Here is a 25,364-nt window from a genome sequence, read left to right as displayed (position 1 = left end):
AGTATATCAGGCATCCACTGGGCGTCTTGGAATGAATCCCTCTTGGATAAGAGGGTAATACTATATGCCTTTAAAAGTAATAGTTTTATGATTTTTTTAGTAAAATTTGGGATTAGAGCAGGATAATTAATAGTGCAAACTTTGGAGTTAAACAGAATAAGTTTTGACCCCCAACACTACCAATTCCTAGTCCTGTGATTTTTTTGTGAAGTACTCATCCCTAAGTTCCTTATCAATAAAATAAGAATAATAATATCAGATAATTTGTAGGATTAATGAGATCATGCACGTAATCAAAGAAAGCTTTTGGCTCATGATAGTAGGTGAAGTGGTGATTATTTCAAATTATTTTTAATTTAAAACTTATAATGGCCATTGTTTAAAAGAAAGACTTTAGAGGTATGATCTCAGGAATATATCCTGAATAATTGTCCTCTATTTTATATATTACAGGGGTTGTATGGTTTTGTAAGAAAGGAGCAATTTCGTTCTTTTGGTCTACATTCCTAGTCAGGGATTAAATTGTACATTGGACTGTTCCTGTTAGAGCTAAATCATCTCATTTCTTTATTATTTGGAGGGAGAGCTTAGATGTGTTGTTCACTGTCTGAAAGGGCAAGCAACCTTGTTAATCTCCAGGAAAGAATAGTCCATATAGGAAAGTATGCCAGTGGGGTGCCCCTGACTGTCTTTCAGATGAAAGGAATATCTAATATTATTTATCAGACATGATATGATGATGTACTGTTTTTAAAAATACACTGATTTATTGGTGTTAAAAATAAACCAATTTATGAAATACTTAGAATTAAAGGTAAATTAACACCGTATGTAATACATAAGTAAAATAATGATTGGGGCCATTTGGATGTGTCCTAATTCTTTTATGCTTAGAAGAAACATTTCTTTTCAAGATATATTAATTTGATGTAATTGGTTGATTGGGCTCAACAAGCCCTTGAATATATTTGAAGAATCATCTAATGTAACTAGTTTTTAATGCTCAAGACTTGCAACTATAATTCATATTTCTTTTATCCAGGCTTGATTCCTATAAACCACCTCTTTATCTCTTGCATTTTTCTTCTGCCTGCTTAAAATCTGCTGATATTTCCCTTTAATTTCTATAAGTTGCTGAGATCAAGAATAACTAATATTTTCAAAAATCATCAAGTATTTTTTAAAAGGAACAAGAATAAGCCAGTTTCTTATACTAGTATTTTGGTCGTATTGGTGTACATCCCGTAATTAAAATAGCTAAAGATAGCTTTTAGTATTTTATGTTTGTTGATCATATTATCCTACATTAGTCTGTCTGGTCTTTCTTTGCACTTAACCAAGTCAGACCTGTTAGACATTTACTTTATTTGTTCCTTTTCACACTACTATGGTTTAATAAGATATTTTTCCTCTGAAAATACTATTTTCAATGTCCAAAAATTTCATTCTAAGTGAAGACCTGGCAACCTTGAAACATTTTAATGAAAATAAAAGCTATGAAGATTAAAGAAACCCCATCAATCCTATGTACCAAACAGATATTTGAGAAGAAACTCACAGTAAAAGAGGGGATTGCAATAATGAACATTTCCTAAGAGTGATGCCAGTGAATAACATCAACTATGTGCAAGAACTACTGTAGTTTTGAGAAATGCTTGCTGTGTCCCCCCAGATGAGTGCAGGCTTCCGCTGGAGAGCTTGAAGGGGGGCCTGGAGCATCCCACGCTGCTCAGAGGCTGTGGGAACAGTCCTGGGAGGATTGCTGCCATACATATTTTTGGCATTAAAAAAATAGTACTTAGCACGTGAACTACATTAGCAAACAGTGAAACAAATGTGAAAATTCACCTTCATACCTGTCACCTGAGCAAATCATTATGTGTGATTCAGTTTTGTGAATAAAAGGAGAGACAGTGATGTGGGTGGTGTGGGGTGGGCCAGCTATCATGACCGCAAGTTGATATGTGAACATGGCTCCATTTTATAAAATATTTGCTTCACTTGTGTTTGCAAGCTAAGTTTATTTGGTTGCATTTTTAACCACAAAGATGGAAATCTGTGGTACTAGTCTTTTGGGGGACAGTGCATGTTTTGTTGGTTCCACTGTTTAGCAGCCAGACTCTACACTGGTAAACAGAAAGCACTGTACCTGCCTTGTTCTCATGTAGTAATGAAGCTGCAGAGGGAAATCCCCTTCCCCCTTTCCAAGAGCATTAAGCTAAGCTTGAAAGCTGATTAAAAGATACTTAAGATTTTAACATATGTTTTCCTATTTTTATAAATATATGCCTTGCCTTTAAATTATGTTTAGTGAAGTCAGTAAATTCTCTGTTCACCAAAATAATATTTTATACATTCAGTGGTTGACCACTAAGCCACGGGCATAGACTACATTTGCCTTCTCATGTAATGAATTTGTGTGGAAAGCAGTTAAACGGTGTCTTCAGGAGCTTGGTCATTTAAAGAATGCAGAGGAAATAGCATTAAGTGTCACAAAATTGTGTACCTTACTTATTTAAACCTATGTTTTCTGGGAATTTCTTGGAATGCATTTTCCCATAGAAGTAATATGAATATGGGTCTCTGTGTTTTTAAAGCAGCAGACCCCACCACCACCCCCACCCTATTATCCCCAAACAAAATCTTAGATAGGACTCTACTTGATTTTCTTGGGGATCTTTTAATCTCCAGTTGTGTTAGCCTAAATAAGACATGGAATTTGTTATAAAGGTCTAGGTTATTTATGTACCCCAGAGGCAGGAATGCATGGAAAATCCAGAATGTCCTCTCTTTCCATTTCTTGCCTCTAACCTTTTCTCTGTATGTCTGCTTCTTTTTTTTCTGTTTCTTTCCCTGCAGAATTGCTTTCTTAGTTTACTAATCTACAGGACAGAGAACAGAGCTGAGACTAGGGTGAGGTGAATGAGGTGCAAAATTTCAGAGAGAACCAAAAAATTCAGGATGGAGAGAAATAATATGTTAATGTACTATTTCAAAGTTAATGATGAGCACAATATCAACATTTTTAAAAAAAGGTAGGATTAGTATAAAAATAGCTCATTTAGTGAGTTGGTTTCCAAATAATAAGGGAATTTAATTTATCTTATGATTTTTTATTATAATTTTTGGAATGTCTGAAAAATAAAAAGTTCAATGTGTCCTTTAATTTTGGATGATTTTAACTTTTAGGATACTTGTTCTTCATTTGCCTTGTTATTGGGTGAGTTTAAAAATATTTGAATTTCAGAAAGGTTAAGTTTTTTGTTACCTGTCTATAATAATAAGCATTCTTTTGCCATTTTAAAATTCAAGTGACCATCTCTGTTAGTGTTTGTGTTAGGCTATAATCGCCTGGAGATGATAACCTAGATTCTGAAAGGAAACCGTAGCAGTGATAGGTTACTAAGAAAGTATCTTAGATAATAAAACAGTGTGCTTTGAATTATTCTCAGCCCCTGCCCTACTCAGTCATAATGGAATCATTGAAAGTGATGCTCATTTTTAGGTTTGTCAAAACAAATTTGAAATAAATGAAAGTATAGATATCCTATTTTTTATAATTATAGATGAAGAAAGAAAACAAGAAATAAAAAATATAATTGTATGAATAATGTTAGAAAAAACCTGATGTTCAATAACAATGGGATACTGAAGCAAATTATGATATATCTATATGAATTACTATATAGCATACCTAATTGAGGGTTTGTATACACTATAACAAATACTATATTTTAGTCATATTGGAAACCATAGTTTCCTCTTTTGTACAAATCAGCAGAAATAGGCACAGCTTAACACATTCCTTTTATAAGTGTTTTTACCTTGTTATTGCTTTTCAAAATATAATTGAGGCAGAAGAGAACCTGCTTAAGATTTTCCGGGTTGGAATTAATTTTTCCACTTGAGTGTATTAGAAAGTAGGTGCTAGACCCTCTAATGAGAGTTGTAAAGCATCGTCATGGACCAGGTGCCAGACTATTCAAATAATTTAATTTTCTCTTTAGAGTTACACCAGTGATTGAAAACACGGGCTGTGAGGGGGGGCTGGAGGGTTGGGGTGAGATTAAATGAATATATAGGCAAGGAGCAATTTCAAGGTTGATAACTTCATCCTATTATATATTTCCAACTATGCTAATCCTAAAGCTCTTCTGAGAATCTATTTCCTATTTTCTACTAATTTTCATCCTCTCTGTATGTTATTTTTTTAAATCTGGTTTTCAGAAATCTGCTCCTTGAATAGAAAATCATATTTCTGTAGACGTTTAACAAAGACATACTTTTTTTAATCTTAATTTCCCCGGTATTCATGTTTGGAAGGAAAGTAAAATCGCATAAATGATGAGTGAACTAGTACTTGTGGTTTAGAACTTTGTAGGTTTAGTTTATCAAATGTAAATTTTTCCCTTTGGCCGCCTGATGTTTTAATTTTTACTGTAGCCCTTAATTTAGCTATTGTTGGGTTTCAATAAAGTAAAAAAAAAAACTTGAACACTTAACTTTTTGGACTATTGTTTATTAAAAGAGCATTCAGTCGGAATGTTATATCTCAATTGTAAAACTCCTTGGGAATCTAAAGGCCCAAAGGGTGCGTTTTTTTGCATTTAGCTCACTGGGCTTTTCTTTCACGTCTTTCTGTTCAGCTGGAATGCTTGCCAATTCTGCTGCAAACCTCTAGGCTGACCCTGCGGACCCCAGAACCCTGCTGGAAAATGCCGTCTGAACACTGCCTCAGGTGAGCCCCGCAGCATATGTCCTGCGTGGTGTAGTCAGCCCCCAGTCTTCACACTGCACATTCCAGGGCCAAGTGCAGAGCAGGGGCACAACACATATTTGAAGGAATTAAGCCAGCCAGTCAGAGTGTGTGTGAGTTTCATATGGTAACACCAGGGCTAGGTGCTGTGATCTGGTTACTAGTCAGACCTAGACATGTTTCATCATTCTTTGACTGATACTAGTTTTTATCTTTTTCTTATTTAGGATATTAACCTCCCTCAAACAAAAGGCATACTGCTATGAAGGTATATGATTTTAAAAAGTATCAGGCCCTGGCCAGGTAGCTTAGTTGGTTAGAGTGTCATCCCCACATGCCATGGTTGCAGGTTCGCTCTCCAGTCAGGGCACATACAAGAATCAACCAGTGAATGCATAAATAAGTAAAACAACAAATCAATGTTTCTCTCTCAAACCAATAAATTTTTAAAAAATAATCAGAAAGCTATACATATATTTGACTGTCATCCTAAAGCAATCACTGGGGAGTGTGATACGTATTCTCAAAATAGTCATGACATTTTCTCTTAATAATTTACTTATTTAACATATTTATTGAGCCAAGCACCCTACTTGGTGCAGAGGATCCAGCAGTGAATAACATAGATGAGGTTACTGCCCTTATAAAATGTATATTCTATGAGCAAATCACACCAGGAATAATTCAAATGTCATTGTGAGAAGTGCTTTGGAGGAAGAGTACAGGATTGCTGGGACGAGGAAGTGCCTTCCTTAGGAAGTGCTCTATGATCTGAGTTCTGCAGGTGGGATGACAAGGGGAAATGCCTCAGGCAGAATGGAGCTTGGCACGTTCCCCAAACCGAGAGGCAGTCTTTTAGAAATGCAGGGTGTTCCTTTGAATAGTCTCAGTGGAGGCAAGTCTTCATCAGCCTCTGAGGAAACAAATGGATCTTCAGATCAAAGAATAAGAAAGGTGATAAACCTGGGAAATACCTTCTTTATAAAAATATTATGAATTGGATTTGTCTATGAAATACTGAAACCAGCTTTCCTCCACAACTCTGAAGCTATTGGGGAGTACCAGTTCCCAAAATGTGTTCCGAAACAGGCATTGCTGCTGATGGCATGGTGCCTCTGCACTCCCCAAGGGAATCTGCTGCTCTAGACCAGTGACTCTCTAGGGCAGTGGTTCTCAACCTTCTGGCCCTTTAAATACAGTTCCTCATGTTGTGACCCCCAACCATAAAATTATTTTCGTTGCTACTTCATAACTGTAATAGTGCTACTGTTATGAATCGTAATGTAAATATCTGATATGCAGGATGGTCTTAGGCGACCCCTATGACAGGGTTGTTCGACCGCCAAAGGGGTCACGACCCACAGGTTGAGAACCACTGCTCTAGGGGGATGAGTTTGTCCTCAAGATACATTGTGCAAATACCTGGCAACATTTTTGGTTGTCACTCAGGGGCGGGGATGCTAAATATCTTAAAATGCATAAGATAACCTTCCCCCAATGCTCTCCCCCATAGCAAAAAAAGAAAACAAAAACTGACCTAACCCAGAACATCGATTTCACTGACATGGAGAAATCCTGCTCTGGATTTGTCCTCCAGCCAATAGAGCACATAAAGACCATGGTATCTGTCTGCCACCACCTCAACCAAGTGCTTTATTTTTGGCTACCAGGATCCACGTGCATTCTTCTGAAATGATTTTTTTTTCTTTAAATCTGCCATCTCTGTTTTTACTGATCAACTCCCATTGCCAGCTGTCCTCCACAGCACTATCATCTCCACCGTGGTCTTTCCTTCTCTGCTGAGACCCAGAGCCCTCCCTTCCCACCTTTCAAACTTCCCCTGCGTCCTGTGGAATGATTATCATCTCCCTCACCCTGAAAAACTCTACACGTCCTGACTTCATTGAGACCCGCCCTCTCCTGAGGCATCACTTCTCTTGCAGCCCTCTCACGTGGCATTATTATTTCCTCACGTCTTGTGTGTTTTAGGGATGAGTAGAGAGATTGTTGTCACCCTGGGACATTGTTTTGCTTCGAGATCATTACTCCTCAAACTGGTTGTTTGAGAAAAAAAAACAACAACACAGCAAAAACTTGCTTCTGAAGGTAGTGCTCTTTACCTCTCTCACCCTCACCTCCACTGCACTATTGCCTGGGCCATTTCCTCATTCATTGAGCATTTAGCACCTGGTCTCAGTCTTCTTCCTCATCAGGAATCCTTTACAACTTCCCAGTGCTCTCAGTGTTTGCGTGGAGAATCTGTCCAACTTCGTGGCCTTGGATCTTCAACCTGCTTATCCCCGAAGTCCTTCTCCCTTCACTGAACCACCCTCTCCCACGCTCACACCTCGGACCTTGAATCTCCAGTAGTTGCTCTGTTTCTGAAACCACATCAAACACTTTACTCTTACCAGGACCACTCCTTCTGTGTCTCGCTCATAGCTACCTCCACCATGGTTGTACTTGGACCTCATTGCAGTGTCTCATCTACTGGCCCTGCTACTTTCTACAACCCATCAACCTTTTTGTCCCCTCATTTCCCTTCTCATCCAGTTGAGATTCTACAACTCTTTTCAATCCTTAATTTCTCTTGCTCCCTGCATTTCCAATGCATTTCCCTGACAAAATCACAACTCAGATAAACCCAACTATCCAGGTCCTATGGAGACTGGTTCCCCTAAATCTTTATATTCAACAAGTCCAAAATGCCCAGAGTTTCAATATGTTCTGGTCCACTTATCCCCTCTCTCCTGCCACCCAGAGGGCAGTCCTTTTCCATAGCGGAGCCCAGCCCTGCTTCTGTGTTTTGAATTCTATCTTTCTTATCTTCTCAGCAACCTTTGGCTGTGGATTGTCTGTCATCTATGTTCTGGAGACACAGCTGGCTGTGCTTCTATTCCCCTCTCTACGGAGACGAGTCACAGATTTACACCTCTAGCCAAGACCTCTTGCTGAGCTCCAGGTCCTGTACCATATCCTGCCTTGCCCTCAGAATTCTAGCCATTAACATTCTGTGTGAGGGTCATGCTCCCTCCTGCCACGGGATTATAGGACTTGCTGTTCCCCTCACTGGAAACCTGCTCTCTCTCCTGTTTGCTACAGCCCACAGCCCCAGCTGTACTTCAGGAAGGCCAAATTACTTGATTAATGTGTAACTGCCTTGCTAAACTGAATGTTCCACAAGGGGTGCTACCAAGCTTGGTGTGTTCACCATTTTATCTCCAGGACCTAGTGCAATACCTGGCACAGGATGAATAAATATTTCTGGAAGGAGTGTGTCATGAACATCATGCTCTGCATGTGACTTTTTAGCTTTTGCCATCAATTTCAGAATGAAAGTTAAAGACTCGAAGTCATGAATAGCCCTATTCCCTAAGACATCATTTATTTATCTCCCTGTTCCTGGCTGCTGACATATGGCCAATCAAACAGTTGCTCCCTGGCATCACTAAAAAGCAATCTGCTGCTCAGGGCATCTGGGGCTTGCCCTGCTGTAACCCCAGAGTCTGGGCCCAGTGAGGTTCAGGAACAGCCATGCTCATCGGCAGCTCCACAGGGTGCCTGGTGCTCTCATAGAGCTCAGGTGGGAGGAAATGAAGGCCCCGGCTCCCAGGAAACCTGTACACTGTCCAGAAGAACCATAGTGCAAAGCATATTTATGATTTAAATTTTTCAGAGTCACATTTTTTAAAAAGACAAAAAGAAACAGGTAAAATGAATTTTAGCTATATAGTTTAACCCAGCATATCAAAAATATTTGGCCGTCTTTTTCCACACTACGTCTGGCATCTGGTGTGCGTTTTACACTTACAGCACATCTCAGCCAGGTCTGCCCTCACGCCCGTGGTCAGCAGCCACATGCAGCGGGTGTTGTATTGGACAGCACAGTTCTAGGGGCTGCCTCTGGGAGGCTGCTGGGATTGCCTCGGAGAAGCCAGCACCCTTTGCACTCACCTGGGAATTTTGAAGGGGTGGCATTACTTTCATGGAAGACCTTTCCCAGTTTTAGGAAGACACTCAAATCTGTGTATCCCTGGGAAATGTGCCTCAGGTTTTGGTCTTTTTCAGTAATTTAGGAAGTTTTAGGAATATGATTTTCCTACCTTCTTCTTTGTTCCCCACATACTGGGAATACATTACTCTGAGTGGGGAGGTTTCATGTGCTAATTTGGTATAAGTTATAGATGCCAAGGGAGCCGTTTGCAAGCATGTTTCTGCTCCCCACCTTAAAGTAGTCATGGCACATTATAGTCTTTGCTTCGCCTCCTCCTCGTTTATTATCGTTGGCTTCAAAAGGGCCTGCCATCTTCCAGCTGTGTTCTGTGGCCACCCATGCCTTAACATTTAGAGGGTTGAGGTCTTTTGCAGATTTCATCTGAGAGTAAGTGGGAAGTTACTTTCAGACTACAATAATGGCTTGTTGATTGATAAGCCTTTATTTTTTTTGCCAAATGTTGCAGTATTTGTTTCTGCTTTGAAGAATTCCTAACATATTGGTTCCAAAATATTTGGAATCTTGAGCCAAGTTTTGCCTTAAATATTTAGCATGTTGTTTTCTTCAAGCTTGAATATTTCAAGCCCAGCTGAATGATCCTGCAAAATTGTGCAGCATCACAATTGTTTCAGAGCTAAGCCCTTTATTCTTGGGCAAATTTCAGTTTACAGCTGTTCTTTCCCTGGCAAGATTTATTCACTGTCAATTGATATCTGAAATTCAAATACTGACTCAGTCTTAATAAAAGGACACAAATTGTGGCACTATCTTTGGAAAATGAGTAAGGAAACATTTTAAGGCAATTATTTTAATATATTCTTCTGTTCCACTACAAATGAAACTTCAAAATACATTTATTAAGCACTTAAGATGATATTAAAAGGGAGGAAAGTTATGAGGGTTTCAGATAAAATTTTTAATGTTATAAAAAATCTATTCTCTAGTCTAAAACTTTACAGTGCAAAGATAAATTTTTTGAATCATGATTTCAAAAATTTCTTATCACATGAATATGTTCATGTATATTATTTTTAAAAAGCAACTTTGATTTTGCAATTAACCATATATAATATAAATATAAAATTACTAAGGACCTTGTGATGTTCTTTCCTTGCAATCATAGATACTTAATGTCTTTTTTATAGATTATCACATTTTTTGTTTTGTCTTTTTTTGTTTGTTTTGTAAGCAGGAGGATGAATTTACATTATTGTGTTGTTGGTGATAGGTTCTCAAAATGCCTGATCTTAGACCTTCAGCTTTTTCTGTATAACAGAGATAATGATAGTATCTGCCTCATAGGATTGTTATGAATGTTAAGTAAATTAATACTTATAAATCACTAGGAGTAATTCATGGAACATAGTAAGAGCTTTGCATTTGTAAAATATATCAAAATGTTCTTTTATTTAGGAGAGATTTTTTCAAAAACTATTTTAAAGCTTTAGTTATATGATACAACATTTCTGTTACTATTGTATTCCTTCATTTCTTTAATTGAGCCATGCTAATTAACCTCCATTTTAGGCTTTGCATAGAAATTTGTATTGAAAAGTTACTTATGCTTCTGAATGCAGTTTTCAGTTGCTGATATAAAAAGTCTGCCGATAGCTAAAGCCACTAGAAGATGAATATTTGATGACAGTAACCATTTCAAAACCCACTGCTGCATTTCAACTGAAAATAATCCTCCCACCTTCCCACGAGAACTTCCTATATCATCACCTCCTGTCAAGTTCTTTTTCTTTCAATGGTTCTGACATTTCGGAGGCTCCTCAGTCAGAAATGCCCAATGCAGCTTACTGGCTACACTCTGGCGTTTCACAGGAAGCATTGGCTTCCATTTCAGGTGGTGCGATTTGTGCTGAATCGTAATCTATCAGCCAACTGGAACCACAGGCTGGGCAGAGTCACTCAAATACATTAATCATGCAGTATAGGCCAGTGGTTACTCCCTAAGTCCTCTGAGAGGCTCTTTCCCACTCAGAGGGAGAGACTGGAGGCAGGAGTTGTCAGGATAGGAGAGACAATGCTCAATCATCCATGTGGTATCTTTCCTCAGCTTGATGAAGAGGGTGCAGACCTGAAACGGGTTGATGGTCCTTGGTCTTGTTCTGGGGGTAATTTGTGAATGGTGCCACTCCCCTATCTTAGTCCAGTGCCAGTTCTGAGGGTTGGAGCGCTGTGGAGATTTTCATACATCTGAGCTGGAATTGTTCATAGCTGCCTGCAAATGCCGTTTGCATTTTGTGTTTATGGCATTACTTACACATTATTTTAAGAAGATCAGGGGTTTCACCTAGGGGTTTTGAAAGGATATGGGAAGAATATTTTAGAATGGGGTAGGGAATGAAGGGGGAAAGTTTCACAACGGATAAATTTAGCAACTTCGAAAAACAGAAGAGAAAATAAAATTGTATAGTCATTCCTAAATCTAGTTCAATGATCACATAGAGACATTGGTGGCTGAAATTGTAGATATATTTTACTTTCAGCCTTAAATGTTTTTCACTTATAATGGCATTTCCTTTCATGTTCATAATTTCCCAAGTTAAATAATAAGCAGCTGTGGTTGAGTTAATTGCTTTTTGCATGGAATGGTCACTGGCAGCCCTGTTTTCTCTTACTGGCATTTGCTTCATTCTGTTTTATTTACTAACTAGAGGCCCGGTGCACAAAATTCGTGTGTGTGTGTGTGTGTGGGTGGGGGGGGGGGGGTGTCTCGCAGCCCGGCCTGCACCCTCTCACAATCTGGGACCACTGGCTCCTAACTACTCACCTGCCTGCCTGCCAGATCACCCCTAACCACTCTGCCTGCCTGCTTGCCTGCCTGATGCCCCTAATTGCTCCCCTGCCTGCCTGATCACCCCTAACCACCTCTGCCTTGGCCCCCACCACCGTGGCTTTGTCTGGAAGGATGTCCAGATGGATGCCTGGAAGGTGTCCATTCTAATTAGCATATTACCCTTTTATTAGTATAGATGGAGTACTGTGTGCTGTGGGGGACTTAGTGACATCCTGGACCTCTGGTGAGTCAGGCAGGTCCAGTAGATTCTGTGCTCGACCAGTGCATGGCTGTGACCTTGCTCTGAGCTTGTGTGTCCTCAGAGGACAGAGGAGGTGCAAAGTTGAGAAAGAAGCAGAGTTCGGGAGGGGTCATGGAGTGGACAGGGTCACCTGCAGACATGCACAGTTTGGATGCACTTTCACTGAGATGTGCAGATACTGAGGACAGAGGCTTAGAAGCAGAGGCTCACAGGCCCACAGACATGGGTCAGTGCACAGACACAGGTGGACACACACGGACATGATTCAGAAAGAGAAGCACGAGTAGGAAAGAAAAAGAACTCTGAGGGGGTGAAGAAAGAGAATTCTAGGAAAGGGGAGCAAGAGCATGGTGGAGAGGAAGAAAACGGGGAGTCCAAAATCCCACTCTAGTACGCTGGAGCCCCCATTCCCCGTGGGTGTTGAGGGAGTGAGGCACGTGGGGCAGCCAGGGCTGGTGGAGGACGCATGCTGACTGGATTGCTCTCCATAGTATTCAAGAAATGCTGACAGGCCAGAGGCTCTGCCACTCGGAATCTCACAATGACAGTGTCCTGGCAGCACTGAATCAGCAGAGGAGCGATGGCATGCTCTGCGACGTCACCCTGATTGCGGAGGAACAGAAATTCCATGCTCACAAGGCCGTCCTGGCGGCGTGCAGCGACTACTTTCGGGTAAGTCCAGGTTGTTTGTTTCTCTTCAGATGTCAATTAAACAGAGGATGATAAAATTTCCTGAAGTGTCACACAACCAGCAGCTAATTAGATGATAGTTCTCAGAGTTGTAAGTGTTGGGGGCCTCCCCTGGGCAGAATGAGATGGGGTCCTATTGGGATCCTCCCTCGGCTGCATATCTGGATGTCCCTCCTTTGTGTCTGAGTTGAGTGGCATTTAACATTTGACCACCCTAAGAAAGTGTGGCATTGTAGTGCTTCATCATAGGGGGTGTGAGCTGGGGTTAGGATGTTTCTAGATTCAGGATCAGAAGGGGAATCTGAAAACAATTTGATAAAATAAACAAAGTCCCTAAAGATATGTAATGCTTCTGATTTTGTTTTTATGCATGTTCTAGTCTTAGTGTTTTCCAATATTTGCTCCAGGAACAGAAATGCAATTGGCCTCATGGACCTTTTTGGTTGACATGTGTGACCATAATGGCTGAAGAAGACATGTTGTCTTGTTTAGCAGGACTCTGGAGTTTGAGTTCTAGTGGCGAATGAGATATGGTGACATGCTTGTTGTTTTGAAGATGAATGTGTACAGTATGGTTATAGCTAGTTGAATGCCATCTATTTAGCACTTCAGGTGATTCAGGCACTCCTGTGATTCAGGTGGTGGAAAAAGGATTTTATATGCATATCTCATTTAATCCTCCTAACAACCCATTTTACAAACACATACAAGTGCTATAAAAATCAACATTTTTCATATGGAAACTGAATCTTAGAAGTTAAGTAGTCCTATATAATAAAAGGCTAATATGCAAATTGTCCCTTTGACTAGGAGTTTGACAGGGAATTCGACCAGGGGGCAGGGACGGCCTGCCAATCACCTGCGGCCCCTCCCCTGGCCAGCCCCACCCCCGATCGGCTCCTTCCATGGCCCACCAACTGCCCAATCACCCTTCCCACCCCAATCAGGGGCAGGGCCAGCTGGCCAACTGCCTGCAGCCCCTCCCCCTGGCCAGCCCTGCCCCTGATTTGCCCCCCCACCCCAATCGGGGGTGGGACTGGCCAGTCCCCACACATGCATGAATTTGTGCACCAGGCCTCTAGTTTTAGATAACTCAGAGGTTAAGTAATAAGTCTCATAGTTTCTAAGTAAAATTAAAATATGGATGTAAGAAAAAAATCTTGATAATCATTAACCAGAATATCCTATATAATAGAAGGGTGTAATATGCAAATCGACCGAACAGAACAAGCAGAACGAATGGCTGCTATGACATGCACTGGCCACCAGGGGGCAGACGCTCAGCACAGGAGCTGCCCCGTGGTGGTCAGTGTGCTCCAACAGGGGGAGCATTGCCGGTGTCCTAGGCAGTGCTAAGGATGTCCGACTGATGGCTTAGGCCCACTCCCCTCAGGACTAAGCCACCAGTCGGACATCCCCCAAGGGCTCCCAAACTGTGAGAGGGTGCAGGCCAGGCTGAGGGAACTCCCCTCCCCCACCCTGAGTGCATGAATCTCATGCATTAGGCCTCTAGTTTTTAAATATTAATTTCTGAATATACATTATTTAATTCTTATTTATTTTTCTTTTCAATGCTATTTTAGTTGATAATTCAAAACATTACAGTGTACAATCTATATAAATGAGAATATATATATATATATATGCATGAATTTTTAAAATTTTCTTTATGAAATTCTCAAAAATGATATAGAAACCAACTTAGGCACATGGGCAATTTGTTGGTTTGATTTGTATATTTCCAATAATCTTGTTTTTTATGATTAAGAGACATATTAACTGCACTCAATTGTGAACCAGCAGTTAAAGAGAATTTTCAAAGATGCCAAATCATAAAAGAAAGACTTTTAGAAAAAGTGTTTTAAGTGTGGTAAAACCTAGTAATGTAGAGGATAAATAGATAATTACTTAAAATGTCTATCTAAAATAAAAAGTGGGGATTTAATTATAGACTGCAGCAATGAAGCAGAATATCTGAAAAGTGACCTTTAGTTGCATTAGTATAATGATATATTTTATACACTCTCAAATTGTTGGGCATTAATCTTCCAGAAAGTTTACAGTAATCAGAGGATGTTTCAAACAACATATTTTGAATTGTAATATATAACATGTGCACATTATATAATAGGAGTCCTGTCTTCCTGTGTACCATAATATAACTGTCTTGGTGCTTAGCTGTTCTCCTCTGAAGTCTCTCCTGATTGGGTTTTTAATTTAATTTTGGGAAATGGTTTGATTTGTGCATGTGTGTATTGAGCCAGTGCATGCATGTGAGTGCAAGAGAGCATTTTCCTTGTTGGCATTTAATAGTGTTTGTTGCTACTCCCAGTTCTTCATCTCTTCCACCACAATGCCCCTGATACTCTGGTAGGTTAGACACAGAGGGCCTCTTTTATAATACCTGTGTTATAATGCCTATGAAGAAAGCTTTATTGTTCCCATTCTGCAGATAAGGAAGCTAAAGTGCAATATGCGTAAATATCCTGCCCAAGGACTGCCAGACATTAAGGAGAAGAGCTGATTTTCACACCCCAGAGCATCTGTCTCCTTGAGTACCAAGTGTGCTTTCTCCACTTAACCACATGGCCTACTGGGTTCATACACAGTTCCTTCAATGTCATCACCTGTTTGTGAGATGAAAATTAAGTGACTTGTGTATTGATTGTTCTGATCAATAAATTGAGAGAAAGTTGGAACAATTGTCACAGTCTGAATAGTACAGTCCATAAAAAATTAAAATTTTTAAATAATGGGTAGTAAGTATGACTGTCCTTTACTCTGGAGAAAGACATTATTGTACTGGCCAGGAAGCATGCATACCCTTTGCTCTGCAAAGAGAATGGTATCTTCCAGGATTGTAAGCAAGACTGCCTTTTGCTCCAAAGGGAAAACCACTCTGTCATTCAAGCCTCTTTGCTATAGAAACATCTTTGAAAAGAGAGTTCAGAACAAAGGACAGTCAGTGCCTCGCTCTCAATACGTGCATAAATGCAAGAGACCCGTGGAGGACTGTCTCCCAACAACCACATGCCCTAACTAACATTATGTTTGTCTTTCCTGTGTCTTATGCACTGCCACACTGAGATATCTGAAAGCGGTATCCTGTTTTAGGATTTTCTGTATATTTCACTAGCCTTATAATGTTGCTTCAGGCTTAGTAAGTGCTCAATTAATATTTATTAAGTGAATGATGTTTTCTAATTGTCATAGAATTTATGTATATTTCAATTCTTAATATCCTGCATATGAAATATGCAAATTATTCATGGATGGTTTCTTCTATGCGATCTGTTCAGGTTAATTAAGTACTTCGATGTAAATAGATTTTTGTACTCTGTATTCTGATATCTGGCAGATTATTTTGAAACTGAAGTAATGGTTCTGATTCAGGAGAGGTGGGGCTTGCAAAAGTGAGGAGAAGGCCCCAGTTTTTACATAAACAGTTCCTATACATTGATCTGAGAGTTGGCATCAGCTTTTCTTGATTAAAATATGAGTAATGAGTAGTTGAGCATAAAATACTGTGACTTCTTGTGATCATCAACATTTTAAAAGGAAGAGTGAAAACAAAGTCTTTGGCCAAGTAATAATGATTTTTAAAATAAGGTTTAATATTAGTGGTGTGGGCTGAACATGGTATTTGCCAAATGCTATAACTGAGCAGACCAGAGACTTTTTAAATAAGAATGTAAAGCAGTGGTGGAAGGAAGGAAGGGAGGAGCTTGTGAATCAGGTCTGAGTTTGAATGCAGCGGCAGGGACTGTGTTCACCAGTTTTTCCCAATTCCTGACAAATAGTAGGTGCTATTCTAATTAATATTGGGTTATTCACTCTCTTTACTATCTATTCTTTGATAATAGACACGTCATCTTACTTCTGTGAACCTACGTTTTTTTCATTTGTGAATAGATGATCATAAAGCACAGCTCTCAGAATGGCTTGATATAGAGATTTAAGTGATATATTGTAATGCACTAAGCGCTGTATCTGACACAAAGAAGACCTTCAGTGAACACTAGCTGTTTCACTCCTTGCACTAACTTGCAATTTCTAGCCATGCTCTGCCTATTTGTAGGAAAAGAAAAGAGTTCATACCTAGGCTCACCTAATTACAGACTCATTTACCTTTTGATGGGTGAGAATAACTTTTTGGTTGCATCCTTTATCATCTTTTCATTTCCTGAATCTGACACCCCCTCCCTTCTTGTGCAGGACATCCTAGTAGCCATCTGACATTTCTCCTCCTTTGGTTGCCCCTTTGCTAACCATTGTGCAGACGACTGTGTGATTACTTTCGCTGCCCTGCTCAGGTCTTCCAAAGCTCCTCACTCCCAGTCTGCCAGGCTCCTGGAGCGAGCCTTCATGCTGTGCCATCATCATTATCCTCATCTTTGTTCTCCCACCTGTTCATTTGATGTTGCAGCCAGACTGTTCTCTAAACACACTGTTTTCCACCTGAGGGCCTTTGCCCTTCTCAGCCTTGCTAATAACTATTTCTTCCACCTGGAACTCCTATTCCTTTCTTAGTCCCTGGGCATCTACCAAGGTGTACCACAGCCCACAGCAGGTGTGAAGTCCTTCACAAAGGCTTTACCCTCTGCCATCGCCCTAAATTCATATGCAAGTCCCCCTTCCTCTGAAACCTTAAAACTAGCTTGTCTCCCTCAAGGAATTAAAATGCAACCTATGGAATGGGAGAAAATATTAGCAAAAGAATCCAATTAAAAAATGAGCAGAGGAACAGAATAGACATTTTCCAAAGAAGACATACAGATGGCCAACGGGTACATGAAAAGGTTCCCAATGTCACTAATCATCAGGAAAATGCAAATCAAAATCACAATGAGATAGCACATCACATCTATTAGAATGACTATTATCAAAAATATAGGTGATAACAAATGTTGACAAGGATGCAGAGAAAAGAGAACCCTTTTATTTGTTGGTGGGAATGTAACTTCATGCAGCCACTATGGAAATGAAAGAATATGGAGGTTTCTCAAAAATTAAAAGTAGAACTACCATATAAGATCCAGCAATTCTACTTCTGAATATGCATCCAAAAGAAATAAAATCAGAAACTCAAAGAGATATTTGCACACCCATGTTCATTGCAGTGTTATTCATGATAGCCACAGCATGGAACAGCCTAAGTGTCCGTCCATGGATGAATGGATAAAGAATATGTGGTTGTGTGTGTGCATGTGCTTTTATATATAATGGAATATTATTTACCCATAAGAAAGCAGGAAATCCTGCTATTTGCAGCAACATGGGTGAAAGATGAGAACATTATGCTAAGTGAAGTAAGCCAGACAGAGAAAGACAAATATTGCATGGCCTCATTTAGTGTAGAATGGTAATTGCCAGGAGCTGGGAGTGGGCGAAATGGAAAGATGTTGACAAAGGGTACAAACTTCCAGTTATAAAATGAGTAAGTCTTGGAGAGCTAATCTATAGCAGGGTGACTATAGTTAACAAAACTGTACTGTAGGCTTGAAAGTTGCTAAAAGAGTAGATCTTATAAGTTCTTACCCCACACATGAGCATGCGTGCAGACACGTGCACACACAGCAGGCCCCCCTGCCCTGCCCACACACACATACACACACAAAAGGTGAGGTGATGTGTTAACCAACCTTATTGTGGCAATCATTTTGCAACATATACGTGTATCAAATCATCATATTGTACACTTTAAACTTACACAATGGTATATGTTAATTACATCTCAATAAAACTAGGAAAAAATTTTAAAAGGAAATAATTTATGTCATAGCTCTTTTCACCAGTAACTTCTCTGAAAGGGACTGTGACTAACTGAGGACTAGTTCATCAACATACTGTTGAAAAACATTGAATGAGGACGTATTGAACCAGAGGTAGCAGGAGAAATTAGGGGCCTTATGATCTAAAACAGTGGTTCTCAACCTTCCTAATGCCGCGACCCTTTAATACAGTTCCTCATGTTGTGGTGACCCCCAATTTCATTGTTACAAATTGAACATAATTAAAGCATAGTGATTAATCACAAAAACAATATGTAATTATATATGTGTTTTCCGATGGTCTTAGGCGACCCCTGTGAAAGGGTTGTTCGACCCCCAAAGGGGTCGCGACCCATAGGTTGAGAACCGCTGATCTAAAAGAATATGTGTGTGTGAGAGGTGGGGGCTAGTCAACCTCTCACCCTCTTCCCTATGGCAGCCCCTCTGCCTGTGTGGACACAAAAGTTGCAGGTCGCCCACGTGGGCAGTTCTGGGCTGCAGGCTGCCTGGAGACTGTTGTTCAACATTTGCTATCTCCATCTTAAACCTCCACCAGCGCCTACACTTTCTGGCCAAGGAAGCAGATGTCTTCACTGTCTAACATAGCTTCGCATATGTGATGGTAAAGTGATTCAAATATGACATTTTGGAAAGTTAAATATTTTAGCATCATTTTCCATTAGAGCCTCAGTGTGCTCTGCCTATATAATTTTTAGTTTTGAGAGAAGATAGTAAAGCCCACGATAAAAAATATTTTTATAATCATACTCTTTAGTCACTATTTGATCAAAATTGATTTAAAAGCTATTAAATGAGTACATAATATATAATTAGAAGTGAATTTTTAAAAAAATCAATAAGCATTTGTTACATACCAACTATTTGCTAGACACAGAATGAATTCATTGTTTGGTAGGAGATACAGACAAGTGAACAAATACCTACAGAATAGTCTAATGGGTAATTGGTGCTTGGGGTTGTGTTTTGGGGCTTGAACCTTGTTTTTATCCTCTTCCTCTCTCTGGCATTCTCGACCAATAATAACAACAATAACTACGATTAAGTGGGTAGTTACTGTGCTATAGGCACTTACTCTAGTGCTTTATGTATATCAACTCATTTTGTCCTCTAAAGACACCTATAAGGTAGGTATTATTATTATCATCATTATTATTATTATATCCATTTTTAAAGTAAAGAAAAAGAGGCCCACAGGTAAATAATTCACACTAGGAGCATGTAAAGCAGTTAAGTGAGAACTGATGAAGGCCTGACCTAAGCCAGAAGCAGATGGCTGGAGAGAAGAGGAAGTGTGTGAGGTCTGGTTTGGGGCGGGAGAATGGGTGGGACATAGTCCCTAGCATCCACAGGACCTTGTAACAATGACAAGGGAGAGGAAAGGCTTAAGAATGGGTGGGGTTCCTGGCTTGGGGATCGGGAAATAGGGGAGCAGGGGGTGCTCACACGCATCATAGACCTGAAGTCTGGAGGGTGTTGGGAAAAGAGCAGCTGTGAGGCATTTTGAAGACAGTTGTGCCATTGCTGGAGCAAGCAGGGGAGGCTTGAGGACTTCAAGTTCTCCTTGAGGGGTGCAGCCAATACCTTTTGTCTTTTCTCATCATTGCATCTTTAGCACCACTATAGTGCCTGGCCTCACCAACAACCTCCTCAGAATTTCCCCCCTAAGAACACCCATTATATGTACTGGCTGTTTAACAATTAGCTTGTCTCGTTTCCTGAGAAAGTTTCCTGTAAAGACTGGAAGGTGATAGCACTGCTGTCATTAAAACATAAGTGAGATCTTTGCTAGGTTTCTGCTGTCTCCTATTTAGTGGTTTTATAGCTTCTTCATTAACATTTCTGATTCTCTGAAATCATATACGTATAAGACATACTGTGTTTATCACATGAAGGATAAACAGCAACATAACATTGACAGTTATTTTGCTTCTAGCCGCCAAGCCTGCAGCCTCCTGCCTTTCTTCTGGCCTGCTGCTCCGCCTCCATCAATTCTGTGAGCCCCCAATATGCTCCCACTAAAGATGAAAAACTAAAATTAAGAATGAAAATAAATGTCTTTCAAAACCGTCAAATGCTATCTGAATTTTAAAGGACTTTCCATAGTTTTTGTCTCTTACCAGTCACCCTTGTCACAGCTTTCTCCTGGCACATTCAAGCACTCATGGGCTTAGTGCTGCAATTAGGATTCACTCATTTGATCTCTGGGAATGTTGTCACAGTCTGAATAGTACAGTCCACAAAAAAATTAAATTTTAGCTGGGAGCAACTTACAACTAACCTCCTTTTCAGAAAAAAAATGTGAATAAAAATAATAGCAAAATCACCCCCAAGTTCTTACTACCTATTTTTAAAGTAAAGAAAAGGAGGCCCACAGGTAAATAATTCACACTAGGAGCATGTAAAGCAGTTAAGTGAGAACTGATGAAGCCCTGACCTAAGCCAGAAGCAGATGGCTGGAGAGAAGAGGAAGTGTGTGAGGTCTGGTTTGGGGCGGGAGAATGGGTGGGACATAGTCCGTAGCATCCACATTATTTTTGGTTTATCTTTTGGGTGCTATTGTAAAGATATAACTATCTACCACTGTCCTACATAGCAAAGCATTTTTCTGCAGTTGTTGATGCGTGAATATCACTAAAATTAAGTGTCAGGATGTTCGATATTTTTCATAGTGGATCTTACACTGGCCTGTCCTGTGATTAATTACTTGCTGGAGGCCAAGCAAACACTACTGAGTTCTGTGGCTATTGGGTGTTTATGCTGAAACAGCAGCATTGCTAATTCTTGCCTATTTGCACACTGTTGTGTCCTTTCCTTTCCCTAACATCTGTATCTCATGCGTTAATCATGGGGGATCACAGTATCATTCTGATGTTACATTTGAGTTATACGTTATATGGTAAATTGATCGTTTTCCATCAAATGAATACTTGTTTTAACATTCAATATAATAAAATCTGTTTATATAAATAATTAAAAAATAGAGCAAGGTCTGTAGGAATTAAAGAGTATGTCTAGAGAATGCGCCTTTATGAGCTTTAAGGGTGTGGTGAAGACTCCAAGGGGAGGGAGGACAAGAAAAGCTTAGGAAGTTTAAGAAGACTAACAGGCAAATTAAGAAGAAAACTAGAAAGTGGTTCAGATGTACGATGCTTTTGAAATGTGTGTCTCCTTTTTTGTTTGCGTTTTGGTAGCAACATCATCAAGAAAATAATTGATTTGCTGGTTGTACTTATGTATTTTTATTTACATATATTACATTTTGAAACAAAGAACTTATGACAATAGAAGTTAAAAATCTTAAAACAATTTTATCCCTGCTATATTATTTTTCTGATGATAAGTTATTTTACTCTATGCAAATATAAAATAACTTACATCTAATATTTGTTATTTTAAACATGTTTAAACACTTTCATTTTTATTTTCTTAATATTTAACATTTAATTTTATTTACTATTTTCAATCAGTAGCTACTGCTACTTCACAAATCAATGTGCTTCTTTATTACTTCTTTATGCAGTAGGAAGAAATTAATTCCATGGCTGGTAATAGTGCCAAATGGTGTACATAGCTCACTACTTTCTCAATCCTATAGACTTTTACTGAGCATCCACTATGTGCAAAAAAGTTTGTGCTGGATGTTGCAAAAGGGTACAAAAAACATCACCCAGGCCGCTTGTGCACTAGAGGCGAAGGTTGAAACCTTGGGCATATACGAGATTGCCCATCAGGAGGGGAAAGAGAGAGCAGGAAACAATTTCTGTGATAAGAACCTAAAGGATGCCTTCACTCAGGTGACAGAAAGGGAGTGATAAGATGGCCAAGGTGACAACAAAAGGGAAAGTCAAAGATGTATAAAGATAACCAGCATGTACATTTTTAAAAAATATTTTTTATTGATTTCAGAGAGAGGAAGGGAGAGCGAGAGATACAGAAACATCAATGTTGGGAGAAAATCATTTGAGTGGCTGCTTCCTGCATGCCCCCTACTGGGGATGGAGCCTGAAACCCAGGCATGCGCCCTGACCGGGAATTGAACCATGAACTCCTGGTTCATGGGTCGATGCCCAACTACTGAGCAACACCAGCATGTGCATTTTAATCAAAGCCAGAAAAGAAAAGGATTTCAAGAGGTTGACATATTCTGTAGAAGATCAGGGAGGGTGCAACAGAATTCACTGTTCTTTAGGAATTTGGTTTCAGTGGAAAGTGGGAAAGAAAGCCCAAATCTAAGGGATGGTATGTAAAGACATTGATCAGTGCTACATATATCCTGTGGACCAATGCCAGTCTGTGAAATGCTTGTTAACGGTCCACACAGATGAACTACTGAATGCAAGTCAGACATATCGTGAAACGTTATTAGTTCAACTGGCTTTTTTTTTTTTTTTTTTTTTTCACAGGAAGCCTCTCTCAGGGAAGCATGTAGTGAGTCCATTTGTGTTCTGGCAGGGATTCCATACCTTGTCTCCGATGGATAAGAGTGTGAAGACAGCCTGATTCGAGGAGCACTGATATAGATAATAACAGTGTAGATATTTCCATTTTCATTTTTATCCTGCTTTTTAGAGATATAATTGTCATATAACATTGATGTGGAAATTAAATGAGATAAATGTCAGGTGTAAAACAAGATTCTGGAACAGGGATGGGCAAACTTAAACTGGACCGGAGGGCCGGAACAAAAGCATGGATGGAGTGTTTGTGTGAACTAATACAAATTCAAAGTAAACATCAGTACATAAAAGGGTACGGTCTTTTTTTTTTTTTTTTAGTTTTATTCATTTCAAACGGGCCGGATCCGGCCCGCGGGCCGTAGTTTGCCCACGGCTGTTCTGGGACATACTAAATGCTAAATAGAAGGCCTATAATCTTGGCGATGATTTTTATTTTTCAAGGAAAGGAGAGTAGAGTTTTGTTTTGTAAACTAAAATTCTGTCAGGAAGCACCATTGTTTTAGGCAGCTCAGCAAGGATAGCTTTTGCCAATTTTGTTTGTATTCTAGATTCCAGTGTTGATTTTATTTTGAAATTAATTTTTCCTATAGTTGTACTTTAGAGATATAAATTTTAATCGTTTAACATGCTACAAGCTCTCAAGACACCCCAAATTGTCTTCACTGTTACTTTTTTAGGATCTACTGGCCACACCATTGCTTCCCCTATCATTTACAATCCAGGATTGTTGTAAAGGTAACAACAGGCTTGACACCCAGGAAGAGCCAGTATTTCAGTTTGTGTCTAAGGTAGGAAAAAGCCAGTTTGAACACAGAGACTCTCTTATTCAGCCTTTTGTTCTAGTCAGTCCTTCAACTGATTATATGAGGCCCACCCACATTAGGGAGGTGCAATCTCCTTTATTCAGTCTGTTGATGCAAATGTTAATCTCATACAGAAACTCCTTCAACGGATATACACAGAATAGTGTTTGACGAAATATCTGGGTACCCCGGACCCAGTTCAGTTGACAAATAAAATGAATCATCACAGATAACTTCTAAATTTATATCTTCAGACTGCACCCTCCCCTAAAATCCAGAATTTGTATATCCAAATATCTGCTTATTATCTCTACTTGGATGTTTAAGAGGCACCACAAATGAAACTCCCAATTCCCTCCCATAAACCTGCTTGTTGCACAGTAGTCTCTATTTTAGTTAACACAGCTCTAATTAATGTAGGCCCCCAAACTGCTGAGTAATTTTTGACATCAAAACTGCCAGAAAGTCCCGTGGCTCTACTTTCAAAATATATTCAGACTCCAACCACTTCTATTATTACCACCATGGTGCAAGCTATTGTTACTTCTTGCCTGGAGTTTTGCAGTATCCTACTTGCTACTTCATCTTCTTACTTCAGTCCTTGAGCCCTTGAAGTTTATTTCAAAACTGTAGCCCTAGTGATCTTATTGACAGCAAAAGTCAGATTATGACACTTTGGCTCAACACCCTCTGATGATTTCCACTTTCACGTAAAATCAACGTCTTAGTTTACATGATTCTACCTCATCAGCAGCCCCCCCCCCCCCCCTTCCACTCCAATCACGCTGGCCTCCTTGCTGTTCCTCAGACATGCCTGCATGCTCTTACCGCAAGACCTTTGCACAACTGTTTCCTCTACCTGCATTACTCTTCTCCTAGATGGCTACATGACTTGCTCCCTTGCCCTCTTCGGGTCTTTGCTCAAATCCTACTTTCTTACAAAGTAAGACTTTAATTTTATTTTATAATAACCTAATTTTTAAAGAAGACAATATTTATGTATTATGAAACTAAAAACAAAAAGCTACTATTTTTTAAAAATATATTTTATCGATTTTTTACAGAGAGGAAGAGAGAGGGAAAGAGAGTTAGAAACATTGATCAGCTGCCTCCTGCACACCTCTTACTGGGGATGTGCCCACAACCAAGGTACATGCCCTTGACCGGAATCGAACCTGGGACCCTGGAGTCCGAAGGCTGACGCTCTATCCACTGAGCCAAACCGATTAGGGCTACTATTTTTTTTTTTTAATTGCTTAAAGTATTACAAAGAGTATTACATATGTCTCCCTTTTTTTCCCCGCCCTTGACAATCCCCCAGCCTCCCCTACCCCCCAGTGTCTTATGTCCATTGGTTATGCTTATATGCATGCATACAAGTCCTTCGGTTGATCTCTTACCCCCCGCTCCTGTCCCCCAACCCTCCCCGGCCTTCCCGCTGTAGTTCGACAGTCTGTTCGAGGCAGCTCTGCCTCTGTATCTATTTTTGTTCAAAAGTTTATTATGGTCTTTATTATCCATAAATGGGTGAGATCATGTGGTATTTTTCCTTCATTGACTGGCTTATTTCACTTAGCATAATGCTCTCCAGTTCCATCCATGCTGTTGCAAATGGTAGGGCTACTATTTTGTTTTTTTAAAGCTTGTGGAGTCATAGGCCATCATTCTCCTCTGGGATTGTGGATCTTGTTTGTTCAGCAGTGACAAGAATGTCTGGGCCCAGAGATACAGTTGTAAATATAAAAACAGTCAGTTTTACCTGTTTCTCAAGTAAAAGTGACTTTCGTTAAAATCAAATTTTTAAAAATTTATCCATACAGATCCC

General features: G+C 39.7%; 1 protein-coding gene across 6 annotated transcripts in view; it reads left to right on the top strand.

Moving 5' to 3' along the window:
- Positions 1–25,364, top strand: part of KLHL32 (kelch like family member 32) — a 179,751-nt gene that overhangs the window by 36,372 nt on the left and 118,015 nt on the right. For 3 of the 6 annotated variants that reach the window (XM_070418055.1, XM_070418050.1, XM_070418051.1), the window contains 2 exons: positions 4,647–4,738; positions 12,289–12,469. In XM_070418055.1, the coding sequence (XP_070274156.1) occupies positions 4,716–4,738; positions 12,289–12,469 (204 nt within the window). In that variant the 5' untranslated portion in view covers positions 4,647–4,715. Of the gene's footprint in view, positions 1–4,646; positions 4,739–7,590; positions 7,719–12,288; positions 12,470–25,364 lie in introns of all 6 variants that reach the window. The other 3 variants (XM_070418054.1, XM_070418049.1, XM_070418052.1) reach the window with 2 other exon arrangements.

Source organism: Myotis yumanensis, unplaced genomic scaffold, assembly GCF_028538775.1.
Source record: "Myotis yumanensis isolate MYYU_CA2020_CCGP unplaced genomic scaffold, mMyoYum1.0.hap1 SCAF_6, whole genome shotgun sequence".
Taxonomy (NCBI): Eukaryota; Metazoa; Chordata; class Mammalia; order Chiroptera; family Vespertilionidae; genus Myotis; species Myotis yumanensis.
The sequence above is the reverse complement of the archived record's forward strand: the minus strand, read 5'-3'. Positions and strand labels throughout refer to the sequence as shown.